This window comes from Epinephelus moara, chromosome 23, assembly GCF_006386435.1.
Source record: "Epinephelus moara isolate mb chromosome 23, YSFRI_EMoa_1.0, whole genome shotgun sequence".
Classification (NCBI taxonomy): Eukaryota; Metazoa; Chordata; class Actinopteri; order Perciformes; family Serranidae; genus Epinephelus; species Epinephelus moara.
In genome coordinates this window covers 3,022,749-3,050,291 of record NC_065528.1, presented here as the reverse complement: position 1 = coordinate 3,050,291, position 27,543 = coordinate 3,022,749, and the positions used below count along the sequence as shown (strand labels likewise).

The 27,543-nt window shown below is 42.8% G+C and overlaps 1 protein-coding gene across 1 annotated transcript in view; it reads right to left on the bottom strand.

Annotated features, from left to right (window-relative positions):
- scube1 (signal peptide, CUB domain, EGF-like 1) overlaps positions 1–27,543 on the bottom strand; it is a 647,001-nt gene that overhangs the window by 595,306 nt on the left and 24,152 nt on the right. Inside the window, exon 3 of the mRNA XM_050036052.1 lies at positions 7,878–8,003. Within this exon, the coding sequence (XP_049892009.1) occupies positions 7,878–8,003 (126 nt within the window). The remainder of the gene's footprint in view (positions 1–7,877; positions 8,004–27,543) is intronic.

Here is a 27,543-nt window from a genome sequence, read left to right as displayed (position 1 = left end):
CAAAGCTCTCGCGAGATGATGTCACACACAGCCCAGAGGAAGTGAAGGGTAAGGGAAACGCTTAGTATGCTATTTACAGAGATAGCACTGGCAATCTGAACCTGTCAGTGGCGAAAAAAAGCACTTTTAATGTGCAAACTTATACGGGACGCATTTGCCCCCATATCTACCGTTTTAGCTCTTTTCGCGGCTGCCGGCTGCATCCGCCTCCCTCAATACTGAACCAATTTTAAAACGAGTTGTACCTATGAATCATACGCACACATACACATGGGGAAATAGGGCCCAGGTTGAAAAATCCCGAAGTTATCCTTTAAAATTCACCAGACCAACCAACTACCTCAGTCCCAAGCTTCATTCTTTTTATTTTTGTTCTCTGTAACTGAACAGCGACACATTGTAAAGGAATAAGTGGGCACAAACGCAAGTAATCAACTTCTCGATATCCACTGTCGGAACAAGTGTGCTGTAGGAACCAAAGTTACATGGCTTGTTCTCTGGGACCCACTTCATCGAAGCACGTCAGCATTCCGATTGGTTGTCGCCAAACAGCGTCAGAGCTCATTACCATAAAGTAAAACGAGTTTTAACTCCCCTCCGGATCCGCTCCAGTCGCTTTGGTTGCCCAAGACGCGTGGCTGACGACCAGGTCGCCCAAGTCGCCGGGCTCTCATTGAAAATGAATGACTTCCGCCGTTTTGGAAGCTCTGGTCACTGTTGGTTTGAACGTACAGTAAGAGTGTCTAACATTAAGTTGTGCTGAGGGGAAATAAAGAGCACCTCATAGTTCATCACCTCATGGGACCACCTTAAAGACTCATTGTTGCATGTGTTTAAGAGAGTTTTTAAAGAGATATACTACCCCCCTCTTTTAGAATGGGCTCCATTTCCCTTCTTTTTAAGAGGGAGATAAGAAAGATTTGAGGAACTGGAGACCTGGGTAGACCTGTTGTATTCTGACATTATAGGCACAGTTTCAGTAAATGGAAAATGCACACCACCATTGGAAGTAAAATCAGATGTACAACAGGGCTGTCTGCTTTCCCCTACCTTGTTCATTCTCACATTCGAACCACTTGCATGTGTATTAAAGAGGCCTCCCAATCCCGGGGGCAACAGGTAAGGAGGTAAAACTGAGTTTGTATATGGATGACCTAACTCCCCTCTTTACAGACAATAGGTCACTAACAGACACCTTGCTTATTTCTGACAAATTTACCACTGCATCAGGAACAATAATTAACCAGGGAAAATGTAAAATACTCTGCCTCAACTGGAGAGAACCAATGGAACACCTCAGCCTCATACAAAAATACAAAACAATCAAAGTCTTGGGTAGGAAAAGACATGGAAAAAACAACTGGAAGTCAAAATTACCCAAAATTAAAAGGACTCCTCCAATGGCAAGACAGAAACTTACCCATGACTGGGAAAGTCCTTGTTATAAAGGTTGAAATACTAGCCTCTTTGATACATTTGGCAGCAACATTCCAAATTCCCCATGGTTTTACGGCAACACTGAAGAAAATCATCTTTCAGTTCATGTGGGGAGTTGGGCCCATTTTGCCATGTTTGGGTGGGGCAGGGTGTGCTAAGAGCATGGGGGAAAAGGCCACCCCAAACTGTACCATATGTGCAAACTTGGCCAAAACCTTACAATGTAATATTTTCATGTCTAAAAAGGTGCATGTCAACTTCCATTTGACAAAATCACAAGAGCCGGCATTGAACAGGTTCTGTCTCCACTGCACTTAAGGTTAACTGCTGCGGGCACATGAACTGAATAAGATTCAGAAACAGGATGGTTGAATGTGAACAACTCCATTTTAAGCACTCGCAGTGCTAAATGCCCAAGGCCTTCTTGCGGAGACAGAGAAACTGTACGACATCTTTTCTGGTCATGTGCCACTGCTAGAGGTGCTTGGTTTCTAGTGTTGCCATGGCTGCAAGCGTCATACAGTGGTCCAATTTTTTATGAAGACATCACTTATGGTCACTTGCAAAGAAATCCAACAAATAAGATGAAAAAATGGTGGGCTGTCATTAACTGTGTAAAAGAAAGTCTATGGAAAGCCAGAAATGTATGGGTTAGTACAAAGTATTGTATGCCACATGATCTTGTTATAAGGTCAATGATAAACATTTTAAAAGATTACTTGCTAAGACATGTCAACAAAAGCTAAGAAAACCAAGCTGCTACTGTGGAGAATTCCTAAAACTCCATTGTCTGATAATTTGTAGTAATAATCATGGAATGAGTTCTACTGTATTGTAACCTGTAACCCTTGTACTGCTTCTGGTGTTACCCCTGTACTGGACTTAATAAACATCTAAAAATTTAGTTGACTTCCTTGTTCAGAATTCATCTCTTTGTCTTATTCTAGCAATCAAGACACGTATGCAGCTATGCTTGCCAGTTGCCACATTATATTTTAATGGTTCAATGAAATTTTTTAATAAAATGTATATTCAATATTTTTATATTAACATGGCATAGAATTAAACGCTCAAACAACAATAACAACAACATTATGTTAAACTGACTTAAAATTCCTGTCCGACAAGAGTCATGTGACACATTCATTTTGTGTCTGGTGTACTCAAAACGTATATGTTGCTGTATTATACTAAACTAAATGTTTGGAGGAGGATGGTGGTCATACAAAGTGCAGTGCCTTGACACCGGAACAGCAGGTTCACATTAACACTCCAGTCTTAGGTTTAGGCAACAAAACAAACAAAAACAAAAGCACTTTCTTTAAGGTAAAGGACAGATCATGATTTCAGTTAAGTGTAATAAAAAAGGTACCATTTTTTAAATAATTTTTTTGTATGGCATATTATCTAATTTGGAGGAGAACAACTGAAATACATTGTCAGCGAACATTTTGCTGATACATTCCATATCAACATTTTTGCAACTTGCCAAGTATGTTTTTTAGCAACATTACATTATGTTAGAAAACAGAATGTTTGGCATTACATTTCCTTCAGAACATATTTCCTGTCATATTAGTTGCATATAGACCTAATTTCTAGGAGACAAGGATGCAAATTAAACATGGAAGTTAAAACAGAATGGTGCGTGTTGCTTAATATTTGCGATGTTGTCACATTGTGGTGCAAAGAAGCACTGATTTTATCAGTTTTGTGACTAATAACGGTTTAACTTCTGTAAAACATGACTTAAATAGTGCAGCCAATGTTTTATTTGTTCAATAGAAACCATGGAGACAAGTTAGAACCTCAACACAGGGATTGATTTTTAATAGTGTTTTCATTGAACATATTTGGCCATGTTTGTTAATGGAGGAACATCTGAATTGTGATGGCAGGGCATCTTTAACTCTGCTTTGTATCAGCTGTCTGAAATTCATCCCTGTGAGGTGAATCCACAACTCAGCAGCTACTCAGCACTGCTGGCTGCTGCTTTTAGCGCTCAATCTCTCACCCAATCTCTCCAAAGGCTCAAAGAATGAGCTACAGCACTTACAAATGCCAAAACATATCCCATCAAAGACACGCTGGCATCCAGAACGACATGTTTTTTATGTTTCTGATTTTACTTTACTCTTGTCACTCAGCAGTGGAGGACTGACAGGATGAAATGTGTTTGAGCACATCCGTGCCGAAGAACGTGTTTCACGGGGCAGAAAAAACATTACTCTGACTGACACTAAGTCAATAACGCAGCACTGGGGCTAAATGGGCTGGATCTGTCAGTAATAAAGTGCAGCCAGATATCTGTAGGAGAACTCTTCAACCCCAACCGCCCTCCCAACAGAACAGAGAAACAAGCAGAGAACAGCACAGATCATGGAAACCCTCCAAACGATGACAGAGGGACTCTCCAGAGAAAGGCAAGCTGAGCCAGGCGGGCTTGCAGGGAGGGACACACACACACACATACACACAAACTCACATAGAAACATCCACGCACCCTTAAGCATACTGTCGTAAGCACAGACAGATAGCTATATCTTTTCACAATCATCCACTAAATCAGATTGGTGCATAGACACACCAAAAAACACTCAGACACCCACCATTACACACCAAGAAAAGATGAACATTTAGACACACAGCAGACTTCCCAAAGACCTTAGAAAAAGATTTTGCCATTTTTCAAGATCAGGAGTAAAACAACACTTTAATGAGCTCAAATGTGGACTGATTTCATGTCTTACCATAAGACAAGGCTATTTAGTACATAGTCCCTATAGTCATTTTGTCCTTCCATCTAGTCATCATGTTCATTAACTTTATCAAATGTGTTAAGGCTAGGGTAGGCAGTTTTATTATTATTATTATTATTTTGCTGTAATTATGGCAAAAATCCCATAATAACCTTTGAGCCTTCTGCACCTCCTCTTGGTTCTGTTTTCAGGCATGAGAAAATCTCCCTCATGACTGAAGACTTTGGCCAATCACAGGTCAATAAAGAGAGAGGGTGTTCCTATTGGTTGTTCTACAAGTGCAGATATGTGCACATCAAGGCACAATGAGGTAAAAGCCTGAGTCCTGCAGGGAAAATTGTTATTCTACCATGCAGAGGAACCCCAAAATGTAGACAGACTTATCAAACAGAGAGTCTAAAAGAGAGTCTGACAATAAACAGAACACGTATTAAAATTGGTAAAGCAGTTCAGAGATAGGGAGAAAATGTTGCTAACATTTTAGCCTTCTGCTTACCAGAGCCAAAGGCTCACAGCTGCAGCTAATTCAGGTTTACTTCTATGTAGCTGATATTAGCCAGGACCTCAAATAACAGTAGCCCTTTTTACACAGAGATGGCGCTATAGAGCCGCTACAAAGTCCCTTCTTTATGCTACCTTTGCATTTTTACACAAAATCAAACAAGGGTGGCATCATTCCCAGTGTTGGGTAAGGGTTACTTTAAAAGTAATCAAAGTACGTTACTGCGTTACTTTCTAAAAAAGTAACCAGTTACTTTACTGCGTTACTCCCTGAGTAAAGTAACTCAATTACTTTAAAAGTACTTCCAACGTTACTCCCTGAGAAAAGTAACTCAAGCACTTTTAAAGTACTTTTGAGTATTCTACATTTCCTATTGGGCAATGGACCACAGGGCGCTAAGCCTACATTTTTTTGTCTCCAAAATTAAAGTTATGGACCACTTGCCCTTCACTGAGATCCAATTCTCCCATCACAGCCGTCACTTTGACCAGTAGAAACACAGAACGATCTGCTGCCGTAGACAACTGTATGACAACAACACCCCAGCGTTTTTAATATTTCCTCTAGGGATGTTACCACACAGAGTAAAAGGGGGAAATGATGGTGTGAAACAGCAGAGGCACTTTGTCAACCCGCTGAGTTAACGTTACTGTCATTAGCATCAAGCTAGCAAACAATGGTACATCCTCACGGTCGGACATAAAGTAATAACATTAACAAATAGCGGCGGGGCTTTTACTCACCACAACTGCAGAGGCTCCCAGCTTCATTTGAAACAAACTACATTATAGACGGTCCGTTATTTATTAATCCCTCTGTGTGTTTATATATTTACTTTTTATCCGCTCCGTTGTCTTTGTAAAGTTAACATATCGCACCGTCATTTCAAACTCAACACTTGTTTCAAATTAAAAGCCCCTTATAACCTCGGCTGAGAGAATCCCTCCATTTTCTAAATAGGCTTTTATTCTGAAACATTTGTCAGAACTTCCTGTGGAAGATACAGTAGCTTGACAGTTTACGTATGGCGCTTCAAATGTAGCTCCTGCCATCTGCTGACGCTTTTAGGTGACTACAACAACATGTCGGCTGGCACATGAACACACACAGTGACTCAAATAATAGTGAAAGTAATAAAAATAGGACAAGAATAACCCGATGACATCACACACGCCGTGAAAGACGACCGGGGATAATTGGTGAGTACCAGCGTGTAGCGTGTACCAGGCATAATGCAAGTCCTGAGTCTGAAATATGTCTGTCAGCGAGTCCTACTCCACCTATTTAGACTCCACCGTAGACAACGGCAGCATTTCTCCGACCACGTAGCGAGCCACAAGCTCCGTGGCTTCTTTCAGACTGATAGGTTCAACGTTATCTCCGTTATTAGAACCAAACGACAGCTGTTGCTGTTTCAGAGCTGAAGGACCAGTGTTCTAAAAGTAAGGGAAGTAACTGATGTCTTGTTTGAAAATGTACTTAAGTATTTGATTACTCAAACAGCAAACTAACATGTTAGCTTACTCGTTACTGCAAACAGTAATCAAAGTACTATGTAACGCGTTATACCCAACAGTAGGGGGCGTACACATGCCGTATTTTGTTCACCCTCAATTTTTATTGTAAATACGTGGCAGGCGCGGTCAAACGCCTGAGCGACACATTTGCAGCTTAAACATGTTCCCAAGCACCTTTCTTTTGGGGAGTGATGGCTGCGCTTTTGGAACACAGCAGCGCCCACTGGATGTCATGTGACGAGGACCATATGGGGAAGAAGTTGATGATTTTAATGCAGGTCTGCCAGAGATATACATCTGTCCAAAAGACAATGGGCCGACATACATACAGTGCCTGGAAGAAGATCAGCTCTGCACTCAGGATTTCAGGCTTTGCTATGGCGCTTGTTGAGGTTGCTTAACAACCTCAGAGACCACTTGCTGCTGCACTCTTGAAAGCTCACGCAGAAAAGGCAAAAGACTAGCACCCAGTACCTGACCTCACATTTTCCAGGTTAAAGATGTGTTCGGCCCCTTGGAGAGCACCCTGGCATCGCAGAAGCAAAAGCGGTGTGATGGGTGTGACATGTAACACAACAGCGTCAGCCTCTATTGTCACATATAATATACCTGTCAGCAGGGCTTTCTCAACAATAACAATGACATTAAGATGGCATTAACATGGCAATAACAATCATTTACCATTCCTGTTATTTGGTCATCCTCTGCTTGTAGGGTAAGGAGCTCCTGGACCTCATTGTTTTCCCAATTTGTGGAGATTTTCAGCTGCTGTTCCTCTTCTTTGAGTTAGCTGCTAAAAGCTAGTTTTCATATCTCCTGTGGTGGGTCACACGTAACACGTTGTCCAAACGTCACACCCATGCTGCCCATGGTCCCATCCTGCCAACTGTCCCTTTTATGTAGATCTCGTTTTGGCGCCGTTACTATCTCCATTCTCGGCTCAGAGGTGAGACAACTCTGTCCCCCCAAAACAGCAAGGATGCCATATCCCTGCCTTGAACAGGCAGTGTAAAAGGGGCTAGTGTATCCTCTGCCTCACTCCCCGCAGCTACAGACTGCCTCAGCAGGAGGAGAGCAGGCAGCAGCTCCAGGGACTGACCCCCCAGTCAGCGGCCGCAGCAACTTAAATGGTCCCCACTGGATCAGCAAACGTTCTTTTGCTGTGACCACACAGGTTAAACCTGGTGCTGCTGCTGGCCACCAGCCTGCTGTGAAACCCAGAGATGGGGGATTTGCCAATTTGAGCCACTAGAGCCTCCAACCAAAAGTCGACCTCTGGAGCTGCTGCCAGCTTTCCTCCCGGGGAAGCAGTGCACAGGGGCGGGAGCAAGACGGAGAGACTGAGGGGTGGCTAGCAGCTAATTCTAGTGTCACTTGTGACCTGATAAATTGAGAGAGAGAGCAAGGCAAGGAGGGGCTGCAGGCAACTCTACAATGAAATAAGATTAAATAAATCCATCTATGGGCAGTGGGTTACTGTATGAAGCCTGTACATATGCCTGTGGTCGTCTGGTGGGAGGAGCTTAGGGCAGAGAGGGGAAAGCTGCAGGAGGAGGGTGCATTTGCAAATTCTGCCATTTTTCGCCTTTTTCAGGTGTTTGCCTACCCCAGCTTTAACAAAAAAATACACAAAGAGGAGGAATGTATTAGGACTGTTCTTACCCAGGCAGTTGTGTCCGTCGTGGGCCAGCATGAATCCATCGTAGCAGGTGCACCTGTAGTTGCCAGGTATGTTGATGCATTCATGCACACAGCCCCCATTGTAGTCGTTCTCACACTCGTCCATGTCTGAAAGAGAAGGGTTGTGCTGTTACTGAATCAGCAATAACTTCTTTTTTTTTTAGCTTGTTAGTTTTGGTTGTCACTGCTGCAGCTGTCTGAGAACAGTCAGAAGGGTTACAGAGACCTATTTTCCTCTTTCCCAAGCCACTTGCTAGTATTCATTCTCTTGCAGATCATCCATCATTGCAAACATAAACCTGCAATCAGCTTTGTCAAAGTTTGTGATTTATTGAGTGTTTTCTTGTTAGTGGTGCATAATGTTGCACAGTCCCTCCTGTCAGTCACTGCACACATGATTTGTTTTGATATTTAATGCATCTTTGGTTTGGAGCTGTAAAGTGGAAAGTTTTTGTTTTAAATGGTGATGCCAAAAGAATATTCCCTGATAAAATTGAACATTTTGTCAACACAGTTTGAAATGACTGATTTCACTAAGACCTTTAACTGTGCCATTTTTATAGGGAAATGAAATGGTGTTTTTATTTGCATTTTGACTCATCAGTTTCCAAATTGCTTTTCATTTGTGTCACCTGCACTTGTTGGCAGTATGAGCTCTGGTGAGGGCCCTTGAAACTTTCAAGATTGTAGACGTTCCTCATGTCAAGGCATCAGTCAGAGCCGTGGCTAAATGAAGTAGCTGATGACAGTGTTATTACAGTGTGTTAGCAGAAGGGGCGAGATGATGAAAATGATGATGAAAATGAAAATGATGATACCAGTTTTGTTCTACTGGGTAACTTTTAGTGTAATCAATTACTGTGCAGTAATGGGGGACATCAATCAATCAATCAATCAATCAATTTTATTTATAAAGCCCAATATCACAAATCACAATTTGCCTCACAGGGCTTTACAGCATACAACATCCCTCTGTCCTTTGGACCCTCACAGTGGATAAGGAAAAACTCCCCAAAAAAACCCTTTAACGGGGGCAGGCAAAGGTAGGACTGTCAGCCGTTCTTTATTCGTCTGGGGATGTACCCCCTGCCCACCGACCCCAACCTCCATGCTGATCCAGTGGAGGCTCTCACAGGAGCAACTCGCAAGTGGTTGCCATGCAGAGACACTTAAACAAACAGTCCTCCCCCACCGTGGGAACAGCAGGAAATCCACCAGGCAGCAAGGAAGACCCAGGCCCACAACCCCAGATAACAGTACAGGTGTCTGTCTGGGTCTTCTTTCTGGCACCCAAATGCTCTGTTAGATCTGTCCATGAACCAAATTGTTCTCTCTGTCTTTTCCTCATGCCAAATAGAAAGTCACTTTGAATCCCAAGAATACAAAGCCACTTGTGGCATTGAACTCTGCAGTGTGTCCACCATGTTCATCATCCCATCTTTCACTCTCTTCCTGCCTCCCAATCTCTCGCCCTCCTCTCATTTCATTTTACACCATAGCTGCTGTCTGTCAACATCCCACTTAGCTTCAATGGCTGCTTGCCTATCTGTCTGGCAGTTTGACTCTGTCTACCTGTCCCTCAGTTTGTCAGCTGATATCAATAAAGATATTTTAAGAATGAAGTCACCGATGGCAGTCCCCCTCCCCTCCCCTCGCAGTGTGATTACAGGAACACTTACAGTATGTACTCTATATGATGTGATCCAATAATAAATCACAAACAACAGCCACAAAAACTAATCATCATAAACTAAACATCACAAGGTAATCTAGTTTTAACATTCACTGGCAGCATTTCCCCTCCTCTCAGTGATGAATAGCCTCTGTACTAGCATGCTGCCTTTTCCAATGAAACTGAGAATAGCATTTTTGGTGGGCGGGGCTTAGCTGGAGGCAAAACATTTCCCCACAGACATTAGCTAGCGCTAGAACTTACTAGAAGTTCTGTTGGATTGTTTTCAAAATGGAGGAAGTGAGTCTCTCTGAATAGGATGCATTCAGAAATACTCATTCCGAGTATCGGAGAGCCACAAACCATTCCAGAAATTTAAAATTTAAGTTTTGAGCCATGACTCCCTCTATTCTGGCTCCCAATAACAAAACAAGACAACATTTCAAGACTCTTATTTAGCCTACAGCCCCGTAGTGGCAAGTCGTGTTTTACCTCCAGCTAACGTTATCATCCCAACTCGTAAAATATTGCTGCTTTGTCAGTGGACTTTCATGTCTAAATACGATACGCTAGGTACCCGTCTGTGTCTGTTGTTGATGTGTTGTTGTTCCAGGTCGGTGGGGTTTTTTTATGCTTGTTACATGCATAATGTCTTTTCAAAACACTCTTCCGTTTTCACATGAAATGTTAAGTTTCTGCTCATTAGATGGACACAGTCATTTTCAAAATAAACTAACAACATTGATAAAACACCTAATCTTTACGTTTATATCCTTGTGCAACAAAAGCATGTGGTTAGGTTTAGGAAAAAAAACGGTTTGGCTCAACATTCACATAGGAAGCAAACAGTGGGCTCCTGGGTGAAAGTCCGGAGTTTGTTGGGCTCATCCACCTCCCCTCCCACCCAACCTACAAGGACTTGCCAGCTCTTTCTTTAACCATAGTTGCCATCAGTGTTACAAACTGATGCCGCCTGGTGGCGTATCATACTGCCACAAAAAGTGTCTTTTTGGCATTGGTGTCTGACGCCGACACTATTAACAAAGTGGCGGTATTTGACGAGTTGGGAAAGAGAATGGGCCGGTATTTATCTAAAGTAAACCTGCAAAGTCCTGCACTTTGTATGCCCACCATAAACCCAACTTTTTTAAAGTCATGTTAGGGCTGCTCGATTATGGAAAAAATCATAATCACGATTATTTTGGTCAAAATTGAAATCCCGATTATGCGGCGCACGTGATGAGTTATATTGTTTACACGACGGCATGTCATTTCTGTCTCTACTTGGTCGCACGTTTACAATTCTCTGCTCTCTGTATCGTGCACGGCAGTGTTCAGCCCTGATGCGCACGCGCACACACACACACACACACACACACAGACACGTGCGCACACACACACACACGCCATCACACAGACCAAACTCTCTCGCTCTCCCTCTGCCATTTTCCGCGCGCTGTTTTTGAAATCTTCCATGATCAACTGCCCATTGCATTATTCATAGTTCACCTACTTGACTGGCTCATGGAGTCAATAGAAGAGAGCAGGGGAGGGGCGGTATTGCGCATGCGCGGCTTCCATAGAAGACAAAATAACATCTCCATGCATACATGACCAAAAATCGTTTACCCTCGATTTCATTAATTTTGAAATCATTTAACCTCAAAATCGTAATCACGATCACCAGACGATCAATTGCACAGCCTTAAGTTATGTGGTAAAAACGTAGCTTCTCTTTAATTGAAAAAAAAACAAAACAATTGCCAATGAACTTACTCTGACCAGCAGTTACAGCTTCCTTTAGATTAATTTGTTAAAACAAATTATTATATGTTGACTGAATTTCTGGGGAAACATGGTTGATGTGACAGTGTGTGTGACTAAAGCAGATTTTTAGATGAAACTTTAAGTCCAACAGATCAGCAGTGGATGACTGTATTTTTTTGTTGTTGTTGTATTTTAGGGCCAACATTGCCCTGACATGGTAGTCCAGACGTTGTTTGTTTGGATCACAGAGTTTCTCAGGAAGTGGTGGAAAACTGTCAGTGACTCGAGTTGCCTAGTTTGATCAATGGGTGGAGGCTGATGGCTCCAGAGAATAAGAGGCTGGCACACAGCAGCGATGGAAGACACAAACACACAGTCATGGCTCTCAGCCTTCACATCCTGCATGTGGACATAACCCAGACCTGGACACTGAGCATATACAAACACAAGAAAACACAAATGTACAGCACGCACAGGCACCAACATCAGAGCACATGCAAATGCTATCACGTGCACAGACAACAACACGTGCATAAAAAACAACACGCACACAATCAAACACACTCGTTTACAGCACTATTCTCAGAGGCCTCCAATCCGCAAAACGCTTCCACTCAGATGATTAACATCACCACTTTGGCTCAAGTTCGAGTACTTTGAAAAGTCCGAAAGCTGGCAGACATAAACATGAAAAGATCGTCATCTGAGAGGTTTCACTTGGTTAAAAACCATCATGACAAAAGCCAAATCAATGCCATATTCTGCACCATGAAGTGCCACAGACATGTTTACCAGAAGCCAATTACACAGGCTAACACACATCAGTGCATTTTAATTCTGTTTGTCTGATCTCTTACAAAGGAATCCTGTCTCTGTACTGGAACTGTCATAATTGAGCGGCATGTATGTAAGAACAGCCAGAGTACTTAAAGGTATGGAAAACATAAAAAGAAAAAACAGTAATGTGGGAATTAAAGAGCCCGAGCCTTGTGTATACAAACTCCTCACAGCCATCAGTGGCTCATCCTAAAAGGCATTTGCAACCAATTAGGGCAAGCTGGAATGGGCGAGTGTTTGGGGAAAGGTTGTTTGGACACTTTGCTGTGCTGCCAGCTCAGATGGCGCGGTTCAGCACGATGTGGCACTTCCTCTGTGCTCTGCTTTTCATCTGTCAGAGATAAAGGGAGAAGGTAAAGACTGGAACTAGTGAGGGGGGGGGGGGGGGCCTCACCACTCAGGGTGAATGAAAAGCAGCAGGTGATTAATTGGTGCCCGAATCATTTCAAACAGGCAGACTGAGACTACATTCACACTTAGCTGGCTAAATTTGAAAACACATCTTCTTCTCCCTGTTTTGGCCTTCTTTTCAAACTAAACTGGTAGGGGTGGGGGTGGGGGGGGTTGCTGTTGATGGGGGTTTTTTTTTTGTTTGTTTGTTTTTTCAAAACTAAAGCATTTAAGAGAGAGAATAGGAGTGAACGCTATACAAATACACACCTGAAAACACTAGTGCGGATGTTGTCTGGGGCAGAGCAGAGCTGAAGCCTGGGGAAAGCAACATCTGCCCTGGGATCTTAAGACTATTATAGATTTGATTTCACAGTAATGTGTGATTATTAGTAGGCCTATCGCAGTTTAAAAAGGTTATGGACTTATGAGAGACAGAAAAAAATATATTTTGCAGAACATTATGATGTGAAGTGAAGCTGACCTTTGACCTTTTGGATATAAGATGTCATGACTTCAATATTTTATCCTATTGGACATTTGTGTGAAACTTTGTCATAATTAGCATATGAATTCTTTAGCTATGGCCAAAAAACATGTTTTGTGAGGTCACAGTTACCTTGACCTTTGACCCTCGACCACCAAGTTCTAATCAATTCATTCTTGAGTCTAACTGGAAGTTTGTGCCAAATTTGATAAAATACCCTCAAGGTGTTCTTGAGATATCAATTTACCAAGAATGAGACAGATCAGGGCATAGTGACTATCATCAAAAACGCTGCATCCTACATTTTTCATAACAAAACCAATACAATCTTGTCATTAGATCCCTCTTGCCTGGTATAATTCCACCATCTTTTTTAAACTCCTGCTCAGTTTGTTACATATGCTTAATGTTAAAAAATTTTTAAGCCAAGCTAAGATAACTTGATACTTTTTTATTATTGCCATGCAGCATAGTTGGTCTGAGTGTAGTTGCCCAGTCGCCAGGAGAAAACGTTGGCATTGTACATTTCTGCGAACCACAGATTCATTACACTTGCATGTTTATATGTATCATATCAATGTTTGTAGAGGGATGTAGTGTATGAACTGACTTTGATGAATGGCGTGTCACCTTGGCGAGATGTCTGCCAAGCTGCAAACCAAGTTGTACGACCACATCTGAAGGTTTAGGTGTTTATAGCTTATCTGAATGGCTACACTTGAAGATGGATTTGAGAGCCTACCATTAAGAGGGGCCAGAGGTTGATGATCACTCAAACAGCACAAAGTTATTGACAACCTTTTTCTCATACACCCCTGATTTTGAATAGTCTGAGATTTACTTTTAGTGGCCAAAAGTACAGTACAGTTTAACCAGTTCAGTTCAAGGGTTCTAGGGTTTCTACTTGTGAGCATAAAGGAGAATAAACCCATGTGTTGAGGTGATGGAAAGAAGGTTTCAAGTATGTTGTTGCATGTGTGACAGAGATTAGAGGGAGGTGGGAGAGGTTGGCAGAGGGAAGAGGAAGGTGCCTCATAGGGTCCACTTGGCCCCAAGCAGTGCCACTTCCTGCCCCTGAGCTGTTGTTGACATCTGACAGCGGTGCGCCGACAGCTTCAGACTGGCTGCTGCTTCCGCTCACATGCGCACGTTTTCTAATTGCCGGGGAAACATTTATGCTCCACGTCTCATCAAGTGAATTAGGCACCCTTACTGACGGCCCCACGGCCCCTAACTGGACAGACGTGCTGAAGGGCAGAGGGAGTAAAGGAGAAGGGGAGAGGAGGTGGTTGCACTTCATGCAGGGTGTCAGCAGGTTTCTCAGAGCTAAACTTGATATTTTCAATGCCATGCAGAATAGTTATTACCACTAATTTCAAGACAGAATTGTATAAGAATCAGTGAGGTATTATGTGGTAAGGTAGATGAAGTAGGAAAGGAAAATATACTTTTACAATATCTGGAGGAATACAATTATAGTTACCAATGTATATGCAGAAATATACCATGCTAACTCAATTCTACATATTTTTTCCCAAGATCTTTGGAGGGATGGTGGTGGTGCTGGTGGTAGTGGGGGGGGGGGGGTCACTTGTTTTTCAGATCTCTGCAGCTATTATGTGTCAGCCTGCACATTTTTACTGTGCACTTTAAAATGACACTAGATTCGTTTCCAGTAAATGGTGTTAATCTTCTGCACTTTGATGAGGGAAGCATCTTGTAAATGAGGTTAGGAGGAGGGGAGCAGTATATGCAATTTGTAATTAGTACTACAAAACATGCAAAATCACTGTATTGGTCCTTTAACATATTAACATTAAATCACATGACTGCATATAATGGGATAGGGGCAAACCCAAACATTATCACCCTTAAGCTTTCATCCACCTATAGTTTTGGTTTTACAGCACATTTAGCCTACAGTATGGTTCAATCTCACCATTCCTATCAACCCTGCTCAAGACAGCTGTTTTCACTAAAAAAGGACTGATATAGGCTACTTGTTCTATGCTTCTTGTCTGCTCAGCACCAAATGACACACAGTAACCCCTTTTACACTGCCTCTTCAAGGTAGGGACACGTTGTTTTGTCGCCTCTCCATTCTGTATAATGCTGATTTCAGGCTACACCATATAAACCTGATTATAGCCCAATTTGGCAGACCTATAATACCGTCTCAGATCATAAATGAGTACCTGCCGTCTTCTGTTAGTTTTTCCTGGTGGTGTACACAGTGTGCTCACTGCTACGGCTTACTGAGTAGTTAAAGTTGTTAATGTTAATAGCTGCACCTGTCCTTTGGCTGCGATTACAAGTTAAAATGTCTGCTGTGAAAAATATTGTGTGTAGGCCGATGTCAAAGTTCTACTTCCCACTTTGGCCAAAAAACAGTGAATACAGCTTTTATAAGGAGAACCTTAAGGTAACTTCTTTTGGTGATGGAGTCACAGTGAAGCAATATCCCAGGAAATGTGACTTTCCAAACTTCTGCACTGCTAATCGCTATATTATATGGTAGATGAATGTGGCTGACATCTGACTGACAGCCACATTGAAACAGAAAAGAAGCAGAGACCAGAGCTCTCAGACTTGTTTCTGAATGAAGATCAAATGTGTTGAACTGAATTCAGCAACCATTTCTACTCACTGATGTCCCGAAATAATAATCATGTGTGCTTATTCATGAAGTTGGATGACAGAGCGAAACCAGAAACAATCTAAATATTTTTATGTTTTTAACGCTATATTCTATTACCCAGGCTAAGAGTGTGGCTGGCTATTTTGTCAAGAACAGGCCAAAAAGCAACCACCTGGTTATCAAGTCAAGGCCACTCATTTAGATGGATTTTTTCTTTTCAGTTTCGAATCCCTCACATATGGAGTCGGAAAGAGTGTGTATGTTTTATGGTATAAAGCCATAGTATTTATGCAGGTCATTGTCTGCACATCAAACACACTAAAATTTCAGCTGTAGAGTGAAAGCTAAAGTCAGTACTAAGCTGCAGGGAATTTCTTTTCTCCCTGTGAGCTTTTCCTGAGTGACATATCCACCCCGCAGTGCCAGACATCATCCGTCAAAGATTGACAAGGAAGCGGCTTGGAGATGCTGGTATGAGGTCACTGTATCTATATATAAGGCCTGAGCCTCAATGAATCTGACCTGCTCCACAGAGTCTGAGCATGGAAGAAGCAGACAGAGAGACAAGAGAGGGAGGGAGGTGCACGGACGGAATCTGTGCTGGGTGGGTTGCGTGTGTGTTTGAACTGAGGTGTGTGTGTCTGTAGCTAGCCAGTGAGGAGAGCGACTGACTGATGACGGAGTTGCAGACACCAGGCAGACAATGGCCTAGTAATTGTCTGCCACTGTTCCCTCTCGCCCTCCCACCTGCGCCGTCTCCCTCACCATCCATTCTTCCCATGAGATACCCTGTTTTCCCTCCTTCTCTGGCTCTGTAAAGCAGGTCAGGTGTTCATTACTGTGGCGCAGAGTAAGGGAGGAGCTGCAAGTAGAATCCAGTCTCGAGCTGGCAGGGTATCTTTACATTCCAATCTTACAAACAAGAGAAACATGAAAAGTACAGTACCAACCCACAGTCAACCCAAAAAATGGATGTCACTGGTGGTGTCACCATTCAGATGTTGATAATGAATAAATATTGAGCAAAAATTGTTCAGTCTGAACGCTCACTGAGGATGACATGAGGTGCACATGTTGCATGATCGCAACTTGTCTGAACAATTACCTTTTCATCCAAAGAGGTCAGAGAAGTCTGGGATGATGCTGTGCGTCCTACTGAAAACTAGTGAATGCAAGTTTGTTTTTTTCCGCTGAGAATATTTTGAATTCGCACGGACCCAGCATTGTCAGCACACCTTTCCACTGACTTTGTATGCCATTGTGCCACTCTTAAAATCTGCTTTGCATTTTATGTCAGTCACAATATCAGTTTCTTGTGAAAAAGTTTCCTCTATTAAAGCTATACTTGGTAATCCTGTTCAAAAACACTTTTTGTTATACTGGGTGAAATGGTCCTTCCATCCTGAGAGTAGTCAATACATAATGTGTTCAGAAAAAGAAACAAAAAAATCCGACCTCTGTGGCAGCTGCAGGCCTGTAAAGACTCTGACCAATCCCTGCCTCTCGGTGCGAGTGGAAAGAACCAATCAGATGCCTTCATGTCTCGTCCTTACATATCGCTCTGGTCCTGCCCACGCCCCCCTCTGTCCCTCCCTCCTCCCTGTGTGCACTCATCACGTGTCACCGTTGCTGGAAATATTCAGCACACTCCTCAGCAGAAATACAGAGTTAGCAGGAGAATAAGTTTGCTGAACAATGGCAGAGAAAATGCAGCCAAAAGTACCACTTCCAGCGTTACTTGTAATGGTTCGCCCCACCAAACAGGCTAAGAAAAGAAAGTCGGAGGCAGAAAAGGCTGCGACGAAAAAGGCTTTGGATAAAGCAAGAGGACAAACCATAGTCAACATCGGTGCAGCTTTTGAACAGTGGAGACAACTGAGGGAGCTGAAGGGCCTGTAAAGTGATGCAGAGGTTGCTGTCTTTATGTTAGACAGGTAATTATTTGTTTTGCTTCGGGGGAATTTGTTATTTTCATGAAATATGTAACGTTAGCCAACTTAGCTACTTTTGTAGCTCGTATTAGCCCAATGCTAACATTAGCTTCTCTGTCAGTGATGCAAGTTTGTGGGGGCGTGGCTTTGGACGGAGCACTGACGGGAGGGAGAGGAGGGTGGTGGAGCTTAGAGGAGGTGCCACTTTCAAATCTTGCTAGCTCTCCAACATTACCAACTATAGCTTTAAACTCTAATCTAGGTTTAATGTCACAATGCAGGCTGTCTGCGTGCACTGTGCGCATGTATGCCTACAAATAGTGATGCACCACAATTCATATAAACACACAATCATGAGCCAGTAATTCATGTATAATGAACCTGATCTCATTTGCGAAGTCATCGAATACTGGTGCTTGGCCACCAACTTTAACCCAGGAGGCCAGTGTTCGCTTCATGTAAGATTGTAAGTTCAAATAAACACAAGAAATTTGTGCTCTAGATAAAGGATCAGCACTCAGTGCATAACCTCCCAAGCCCTATGATAAGCTATTATGGCAAGGCCATACAGACCAATGAGCAGTGATAACTAACACATGGTCATCAGGTGGGAACCTCCTTTCACCAGTGTTTCATCTAGTTGGTCTCATGACACCTCCAGGAGGCTAGACAGTGACTTCTGGCGTCCCAGAGATACTCCCCTAATGCCAGCTCTCACTGCTCCCCGCACCGACCCAACAACCTCCTTTACCTTACATTACACATAGCTTTCTCAGCCCAAACAGCACTGCCACCTTCAACAAACCCAGGCTCTGTTTATGCGAGCTCCAGGTAGTGACCCTGCCACTACTACTTTTCCTAGCACATTCACCATACCCTATTTCACATGCTACATATCATAACTCCAATATAACCTTAAGTTAAAGGAGATAGAGAAGATAAACTCACAGGCTTTCTCAGCCCAAACAGCACTGCCACCTTCAACAAACCCAGGCTCCGTTTATGTGAGCTCCAGGTAGTGACCGTGCCGATACTACTTTTCCTAGCACATTCACCATACAGATGCAGCCACTTCAAATTTCCGTTTGGTCTGTGGTGGACCCGTGACCGATCCGTGACAGGTCGCTGTTGTCACCTGGCCAGGCTCATAGCTTTAATGAGATCCCCCGCGATGATATAAAGAATATGGGGCCGAGTGGTAAGGCCCCTAAGTTTAATTTGTAGAAACCAGTTGCAATGGTCTGTGTCTATCCACCAGGAGGAGCAGTGAGTGTGGAAGCTGAAGCGGTTTACTGCACCTCTTATTACTGAGAGAGCTTCCCACACAGAGCATATTTAACGATTATCACTACATGTAATAAAGAATATGGGGCCGACTGGTAACGCCCCTAAGTTTAATACCTTTCACAAGAATTATATATATATACAGTGCTGTTAGACCAACCCTCTCCGTTTACAGAATGTGCGAAAGAAGAGGATTTTTTTAACCTCAGCGAAAATGTTGTTTTTCAGACTACACGCCAACAAATATGGCCTGAAGCAGAGTCTTTCATTAGATAAAAACAGCTTGTGAATATTGGAAATGATTACATAGATCTTTTCATTTTTAATTATTATTTTGACTGTACAACGCTCTGCACACGCTCTGCCTGCTGCACGCAGCACGGCTTCACCTCACTGATCTGTTGCTGTCTGTCTAAGATTAATGGAAGTGATATTTAACGAGATCTGAAGCAAGAGGAATTTGTGATAAAATGTCTTTTACTATTTGTCAACACTAGAAAGGCCAAGGGGTCATTTTTACCCCCCCTGCCATTTTCAAATGCTTGTAACTTTGTCACAATAAAACTCTAACATCTCTCTGCGAAATGCAAGCTAGTTTTGACAGACAGACAGACAGACAGACAGACAGAAAGAAAGACAGACGGACAGAAGCAGGGAAAGGAGAGATGATTGAGGGATGGGGGGGAGACACAACAGCGGAAATGGTAGAAGAAGCACTGGATGAGGGAGAGATCGATGATCCGTCCTTTTCACCTGGTGAAGAGGAGTCATCTGAAGATGAGGAGCCGGAGCCGGCATTCAGAAAAAGCCCCAGGATCAACCAGATCTGTGTGAGGGCCATGCAACTGGAAAAGATGGGACTGTGTGGGAGCATATACAGCCGGATTACGCACTGGGAGAGCGCAGTCACAGAACATCTTGACTGAAGTAGCTGGCCCAAATGCACATGCATGCCGTAATATTGATGACCATTTGAGTGTGTTCATATGTCTGATGGATCGTGTCATGCTGCAACACATCTGTGACTGTACGGTGGCAGAGGCACGGAGGTGTGGAGCGGTGCATGGTTGCCAACACGACTCCACTGTGCGCAATATAGAGAGCAGAGGAGAATTGTAGTAAGTTAGTCTATGTTAGTCTTAAATATGAAAAGTGTCACTAAACTAACGAATTTCGTTAGTTTTAAATATGAAGAATTGTGAAATGTCACTTCGATGAGGCTGACAGTCATTCAGTGAGAGATCACAGACTGAAATTGGCATTTCATCCTCACATGAGGCCGCAGAGTTTAGGTGAAAAGGAGTGAAGTACTTTCACTAACGCGACATAATGTGGTCCTGTTTATCTTGGAAGGTGAGAGAGCTCAAACACATAATTAGCATTACCATGAACCTTTTCATTCCTTCTGAATGGGTGAGTGTTTCCATCTGAATAGGTTTCCCAGTCACTCAGATCATCACACTAAGTGGGCTATACGAACTTTTGATGCAAACATTCAACAACACATCGTCACTGTCGATGTCTGAACTACCACATTAAAGTGACATTTTACAATTTTTCACTAAAAAAATGATTTTGTCTCTTAATTGATGTTAATGTTATTTTAAAATGCAAGTCTCAAAATGAGCAACTTTTTCGAAAAGAAATTGAAAAGAATTTCATGAAATTTCCTTCACTGTCTTCCTCAAACTCTGTCTCCGCACTCTGAGGTCCCCCAGGAGCGAGACAGCTGATCTTGCAATGAATCCCCTACACCCCACTTCCACTGGACAAATCCTAGTTTTCCACCCTTACTGCTCAGCTTCTGGTCCTAAGTCTGCATATCTAAGCTTTTTTCTTTCATAGGCTTCTTCCACTGAGTCTTCCCAAGGAACTGTCAGCTCAATGAAATAAACTATCCATTGACTCACTGACCACAACACTATGTCAGGCCTCTGCTTGGTACAAACTATTTCCTGGGGAACAACAAGCTTTCCCCCTAAATCTACTTGCATTTCCCAGTCACAAGCACCTTCTAGGCGGCCACACCCTTGCCTCCTTACTAACATATCACTTCTGTGTTTCTTCTCCTCACAGACAAACTGAATTGCTAAACTCCTGTTCTTAAAACCTTCTGAATTTGCCTATCTTCGTTTCCCTTCGATGCCTGCAGCTAAACTTTTCAACACCTGGTTATGTCGCCATGTATACCTCTCCCCACCTACTACCCACTTGGAAGCCCTGATGATTACTTCCATCGCCATAGTAAATGCTAATGGAGAAATTGTACACCCTGCCATAATACCTATTTCTAGCCTCTGCCAGCCTGTTGTGAAACCTGCCTTACTTACACACAACCTAATATCCTGAAAATATGCTTTCACTAAGTTAACAACTACCTGTGGCACTTTGAAGTAGTCAAATGCACTCCAAGTGAGGCTATGTGGTACTGAACCAAATGCATTTGCAAGATCTAAAAATATTACATGCAGGTCCCTTTTTTTAATCTTTGCTGCCTGAATCTGGTGCCAGATCATGCTAGTATGCTCTAAACACCCTGCAAATCCTGGTATTCCTGCCTTCTGCACCATAGTATCTATTAAGCTATTCCTTTCTAAGTAGCTAGCTAATCTCTGCGCTACTACACTAAAGAAAATCTTCCCCTCTACATTCGAGAGAGAAATCATCCGGAATTGGCTAAGGTCCACGGACTCCTTCTGCTTAGGAATGAGGACACCCCCTGCCCTACGCCATGCTCTTGGGATAATTTTTTTCTCCCAAACTATTCTTAGCTGTTTCCACAAAAACTTAAGGATATCAGGTGCACTTTTATAAACCCGGTAGGGGACTCCATTAGGCCCCGGGACCTAAGACGCCTTTGCATGCTTGACCACCGCCTGAACCTCCTTCCACCTTGGTGGCCTGACATCCATCTCATGCTCTTTAAAGCCAAACCCTATTCTGTTTTTCCAAACTCAACCATGTGCTTTTATTGGCTTTTGTTGCGTGTGCTGGCTAAACATAACCATGTGTGTTGTTTAAGGAAAACAGTGTCAATTTGTGATGTTGTACAGACATAGTGCATTTATTTTAAAAGGGACTGTATGAAAACTGTACATTTCTTGTGAAAACGGAAGTGTATTTTGAAAACAAACAATGCAACATCAACAACCAACACAACCAGGGTACCTTGCACATCATATCTCCACATGGAAAGTCCATGACCAAACGTCCATATGTGATGAGGTTGGAGAAAAGAATATGTTGGTACATTATCTATGTAATCGGGAAGGTTGCGATCACATGACCAATGCCCTGACAGGAGTAAAGTAGAAGGTGGTCTGCCTAAGAAGGCAGCTTGGGGTGGGGGATGGCTCACAAAACACAGGACTTTCCCCCACAGGGACCAATGTTCAAAACCATGTGAAACCAAGTAACCTTTGAGTTATTTTAAGGTAGGTTGTCACCATGTTTCTTCTCCTTATCCTAGCCTATGCAACTTTACTCGCCTAAATCTAACCTACATAACTTAACCTTAAGTACATAGTTTTATGTTAGGTGTGTAACATCATTTGTTGGGCACTAATTCATAAGATAGGATATGAACCGTTGTATGAGGACACATAGCACTTTGTCTACAGCTGTTTTCTCAAATGAATTCTGTAAAAGTCTCGGCCTGATTGTCCAAACATTATCTGGAGTTGCCCTTTCTCTCAGAAAGCCCAGTCTGACAGAAATCTATTAATTTTAACCAAAACCATGACTTTTTTTTCCTAACCTTGCACAGATTTGTGCATTGGGTAAACAAAACCACTCCACAAGTGCATGGCACAGCACAGGAGAGCCAGCTCCTCAGATCAAGACTCAGCTGTCCACTTACATCTAAAGGAGAAGGGACACTATTTTGAGGACAGCAATGTACACATCTTGACCAGGGAGGAAAGATAGTTTGGCATAACATAGCAATAAAAATAATTTACCATCTCTGTTATATGGCAGCTGATCTCATCCTCTGCTTGGAGGGTAAGGAGCTCCAGGACGTCATTGTTTTCCCAATATGTGGATATTACCAGCTGCTGTTCTTCTTCCTTGAGTTAGCTGCTAACTGCTATCCACTACTAATGGTGAGGGCAAAAAAATCAATATAGCATAGTATTGTGATATTTTGTGTGGCGATATTGTATGGATAAACGCACACCAAATATCGATCTTTTAATATATACATTATTCGTTTTTGCAAATACACATTTTAATACAACACTTGTTACTAGAATAATGCTCTTTAGAACTGCATCTCTGCTTTTCACAGATGATGTGGTTCTGTTGGTTTCATGACACTTTGACCTCCAACATACACTGGGGCAGTTTGCAGCTGAGTGTAAAGCGGCCAGGATGAGAGTAAGCACCTCCAAATCTGAGGCCATGGTTCTCTGCTGGAAACCGGTGGATTGCCCCCTCCAGGTTGGGAGAGAGTTACTGCCTCAAGCCGGGGAGTTCAAATATCTTGGGGTCTTGTTCACAATTGAGGGTAGAATGGAGCGTGAGATGGATCAGCGGTTTGATGCAGCTTCTGCAGTGATGCGGGCGCTGCGCCAGGCTATCGTTGCGAAGAGAGCTGAGCCGAAAGGCAAAGCTTTCGATTTACTGGTCCATCTATGTCCCTATCCTCACCTATGGTCATGAGCTCTAGGTAATGACCAAAAAAAATGAGATCACGGATACAAGCAGCCAAAATGAGTTTTCTCCGTGGGGTGGCTGGGCTCAGCCTTAGAGATAGGGTAAGGAGCTCAGACATCCCGAGGGAGCTTGGAGTAGAGCTGCTGTTCCTTTGCGTCGAAAGGGACCAGTTGGAGTGGTTAGGGCATCTGACCAGGATGTCTCCTGGGCAACCCCGGTTGGAGGTGTTCAGGGCACATTCCACTGGTAGGAGGACCCAAGGCAGCCCCAGAACACGCTAAAGGGATTACATATCTCATTGGGCCTGGGAAGGCCTTGGGGTCCCCAAGGAGAAGATGGAAAACATTACTGGGGAGAGGGACGTCTTTGTTTGTTTGATAAGCAGACTAAAATGGATGGATGGATGGATGGAATTGCTTTTTCAGTCCACTAGATGGTGCAGATGTGTTTTTTTCCTGGTGAGGTCAGCAGAGGTCTCAGTCAGTGGCATTTCACAGGAAGTTCATCAAAACAAAGATACAGGCACCAGAGAAAGGAATCCAAAATGCGCCGTCGGCATTTAAATCAAACATCTGCACTTATTTTGGGTTCGTTAACACAGAAGGAAAGATGGAATTTGATATGACATGAGATTTGCAAGGAGTTTCATATGAGAATAAAATACTCTGGGAATAATACAAACATGAGGGCTCACCTCACTCCATCACAGTTGAGTGTGTCAGGTGTATGCAGCATTTCTGACAGGTTTCGTTTCATTTCATTTACCTTTATTTGTTATAGTGGACAACAGAGATGGGACTAAGTCACACATGTGCAAGTCTCAAGTAAGTCTCAAGTCTTAACCTTTAAGTCTCAAGTAAGTCCCAAGTCATTTTTTCTTGGGCAAGTCAAGTCAAGTCAAGTCACAGGTTATGTCAAGTCAAGTCAAGTCCTGTAATAGGTCAAGTCAAGTCCAAGTCAAGTCACCTTATTATTGTAATTTTACCAGCAGAATCTGATCTTAATAAAGTGANCACCAGCGGGTAAAATGTTCCACCTGTTCCAGCATGTAAGTTTTACATATCTAATGTTCACCGCCTGCTGGTTTGAAAGGTGGCTCTGAAAAGCTGTAACTAGCTTCCTCACAATTACAATAGATTCCAACAATAGCCGAGCCATCTAGTTCCATTATACTGGAGAGAAGGCAGACATCTCCAACACTGGGCAACTGGCACCAAAACAATCTCACTACAGGTGAGAGGAAAAGCATGTATTTTTGATTTTGCGGTGAACTGTTCTTTTAAGCTAATGTTTTAGCTACTTAGGTGAATGGTGAACAGGTTAACAAACAGCCACCTCTTTACACATTCAGGTAACACAGAGCAACATTAGCAGTAATCCAAAGATATTTTCCTGGGTACCTGGCTTATGTAAATTTAATGGTCACTCTCCTTTAAGCTCTGTTTTTGGTCTCCACCAACGGCTGAGTGAAATATATGGCTCTTTAGCTGCTCAGTTCTCCACTATGTTGCAAACTGCCTTTTGGTGCTGAACAATGGGTGACTGTAATCAGCTGCCTGCATGGCCTCTGATGAGAGTAATGAGCCTCAACCAAAACAGTTAAGTTTTAACTGTAAAAGCAAAACAAACTGAAGATGAGGTGATGGGAACTGCACAGACAGGTGACAGGTTACTATGAGACAATCTTTTCACATTATTATTATAATACGCATTATGCATAGTATTTTTAAACCATTTTTATTATGAAATATTGATAAGAACAACTTTAATGACCATCACTAGTCCTTGGGTTGCAACAGAGGAATCTGAGAAATGTACTTTTTTGTTATACAACTTCTTAGAAAACTTGGTAACTGCCAACTTACAGTACACTGTCAGATTATAGTCTTGCTTGACAGAGCAGGAGTCTGAACTGTTGTAATACTGGAGGAGGATGGATGCACAACCAAACTTTCTGTCTCCTAATGACCTACTTTGAGATGCGCCATCAACATTACATTTTTTGTTGGACATACCTCTGTGCACATTGTAAACAAACAACTTTAATGGGGCATGTCGTGTGTGAGCACGCTGTTTGAGTATGTTGGCCTGTTTTACACTGTGTTTACATGCTTTTAATGCTTTCCTGCTGTGGATGTGAAGTCTGAGTCTGGCCAGGATCATTGCTTGTTAAATCTATCCTCTACAGTTATCACTAGTTACACCCTGTGGAGTGCCATAATTACTTGCAGTCATCTCTCTCTTCTGGGTAGAAAATTAACTCACTTTTAGCCCTACAACACACGCACACACGCACACACACGCGCACACACACGCACACACACACACACACACACACACACACACACACACACACACACACAAGTAAAGCAGGCTTGACTGATACACAGCTCCTCCCACATACTCTTCATTTGACAGCACAGGGATAAAAGTTCACATTTTTCCATAACGAGCCGGCAGTATCAGCTTGTGGAAAAGTCTACAAAGAGGGCAGCGTTCATAAACACCAGACCTGGTTTCAGTAGTTTATTGTATTCACTTGAGAAAATGACTCCCCTTATGACACAGTCCTGATGGGAGCATTCAGACACACCCATGGTCAGCGCAATGGAAGACTCTCGGTCACCAGTCTGGGTAAAACTCACTGTGGCTGGGATGTGATCCCGCTGAGTCCTGCTGTACTACCGGGCAGCAGACTCCTGGCAGAACAATGCGGCCTGCGAGCTGCTAATTTGTAGTGGCTAAGTGTAGCAGAGGCCCAGAGCACAGGTCATCTCCCTTGGTCACCGGGGCTCGAATCCCAGCCGTTACAAAAGCACAAGAGCAAGCTAGAGTTTTTTCAATGTGGACCCACACAGGCAACATTTCCCTGGAACCTCTGAGGTACACGTTAATAATGTGATCATCAATATGATCCACATTCAGGTTGCTTTCTTCAAAAAAAGGAAAGTAAAAAAATACTATCTGTGCATTATACCAAGTCCAGATTTACCAAGTCACAAGATTCTGATGATATTTTGACCACATAAACCTTTTTGATCTTGACAATCTGGTTTTGGCCTGACCCAGCACAGTAAGCATTTGTTTTGTATGTGGAAAGTCAGACCACTTCACATTGTTTCTTTCTCTGGCAACTTCTTTAGAGCTCAGCTCTTATTGCTGTAGTGTTTCTGCACTGTACCTCTCAGAGACGAAACACATTGCAAACAAATCTGCATCACTTCCCGGGATTTTCAATCCTGATAAACATTTGAGTTTTAATTAGGAAATGTCAACATAAGAACTGGACATAAGGTCAACCTCTAATGTGTTTGAAGTCCCAATCAAGTGTTTAAGCCCCTGATCCTGGTCCAAGTCTTTTGATATTGAATATTTGCCAATGCAGATGGATACGGCTGCATACAGAGGCTGGCCTTGTTTAGAGAGACATTAGACAAAACACAGTTTCCCCATTCGATTTTATGCAACGACTGTAGTGATGCAGTGGGAGTCTGGATGCCGAGTGCCCTTGCAAAAAATTTAAATGATTGTCTGTCAAAAAACATCTTGCTACATCTTCTGGAAACACAACATAAGATTTAATGCGACACCAGCTGGTACTGGATGTCAATAAGACAAGCGGCTGAAATGAGTTTCCAACCTAGGGTGGCTATGCTCATCCTTAGAGATATGATTAAGATCTCAGACATCTAGAGGGCAACCCGGTCTCAGATAAGCAGCAAAAAAAAATTATGTATGTGTAGATGGATTGTTGGATATTAATACTCCGCCTCCCCTGCTATCTGAAGAACCTCTGGGTGAACATACAGACAGACAGTCCCAATGATTTTATACTAATCACTGGGTAAAACTCACTTCACTTAGTGAATTAGAAGCGCGGCTCCGCACCATGGAAAACCATTCACTAGCTGCGGTAGTTAGCCAGCCCCCTGTAGCCGGTGCGGAGCCACATAGCATAGCCTTAGCCTCTGCTAACTGTCCTCCGG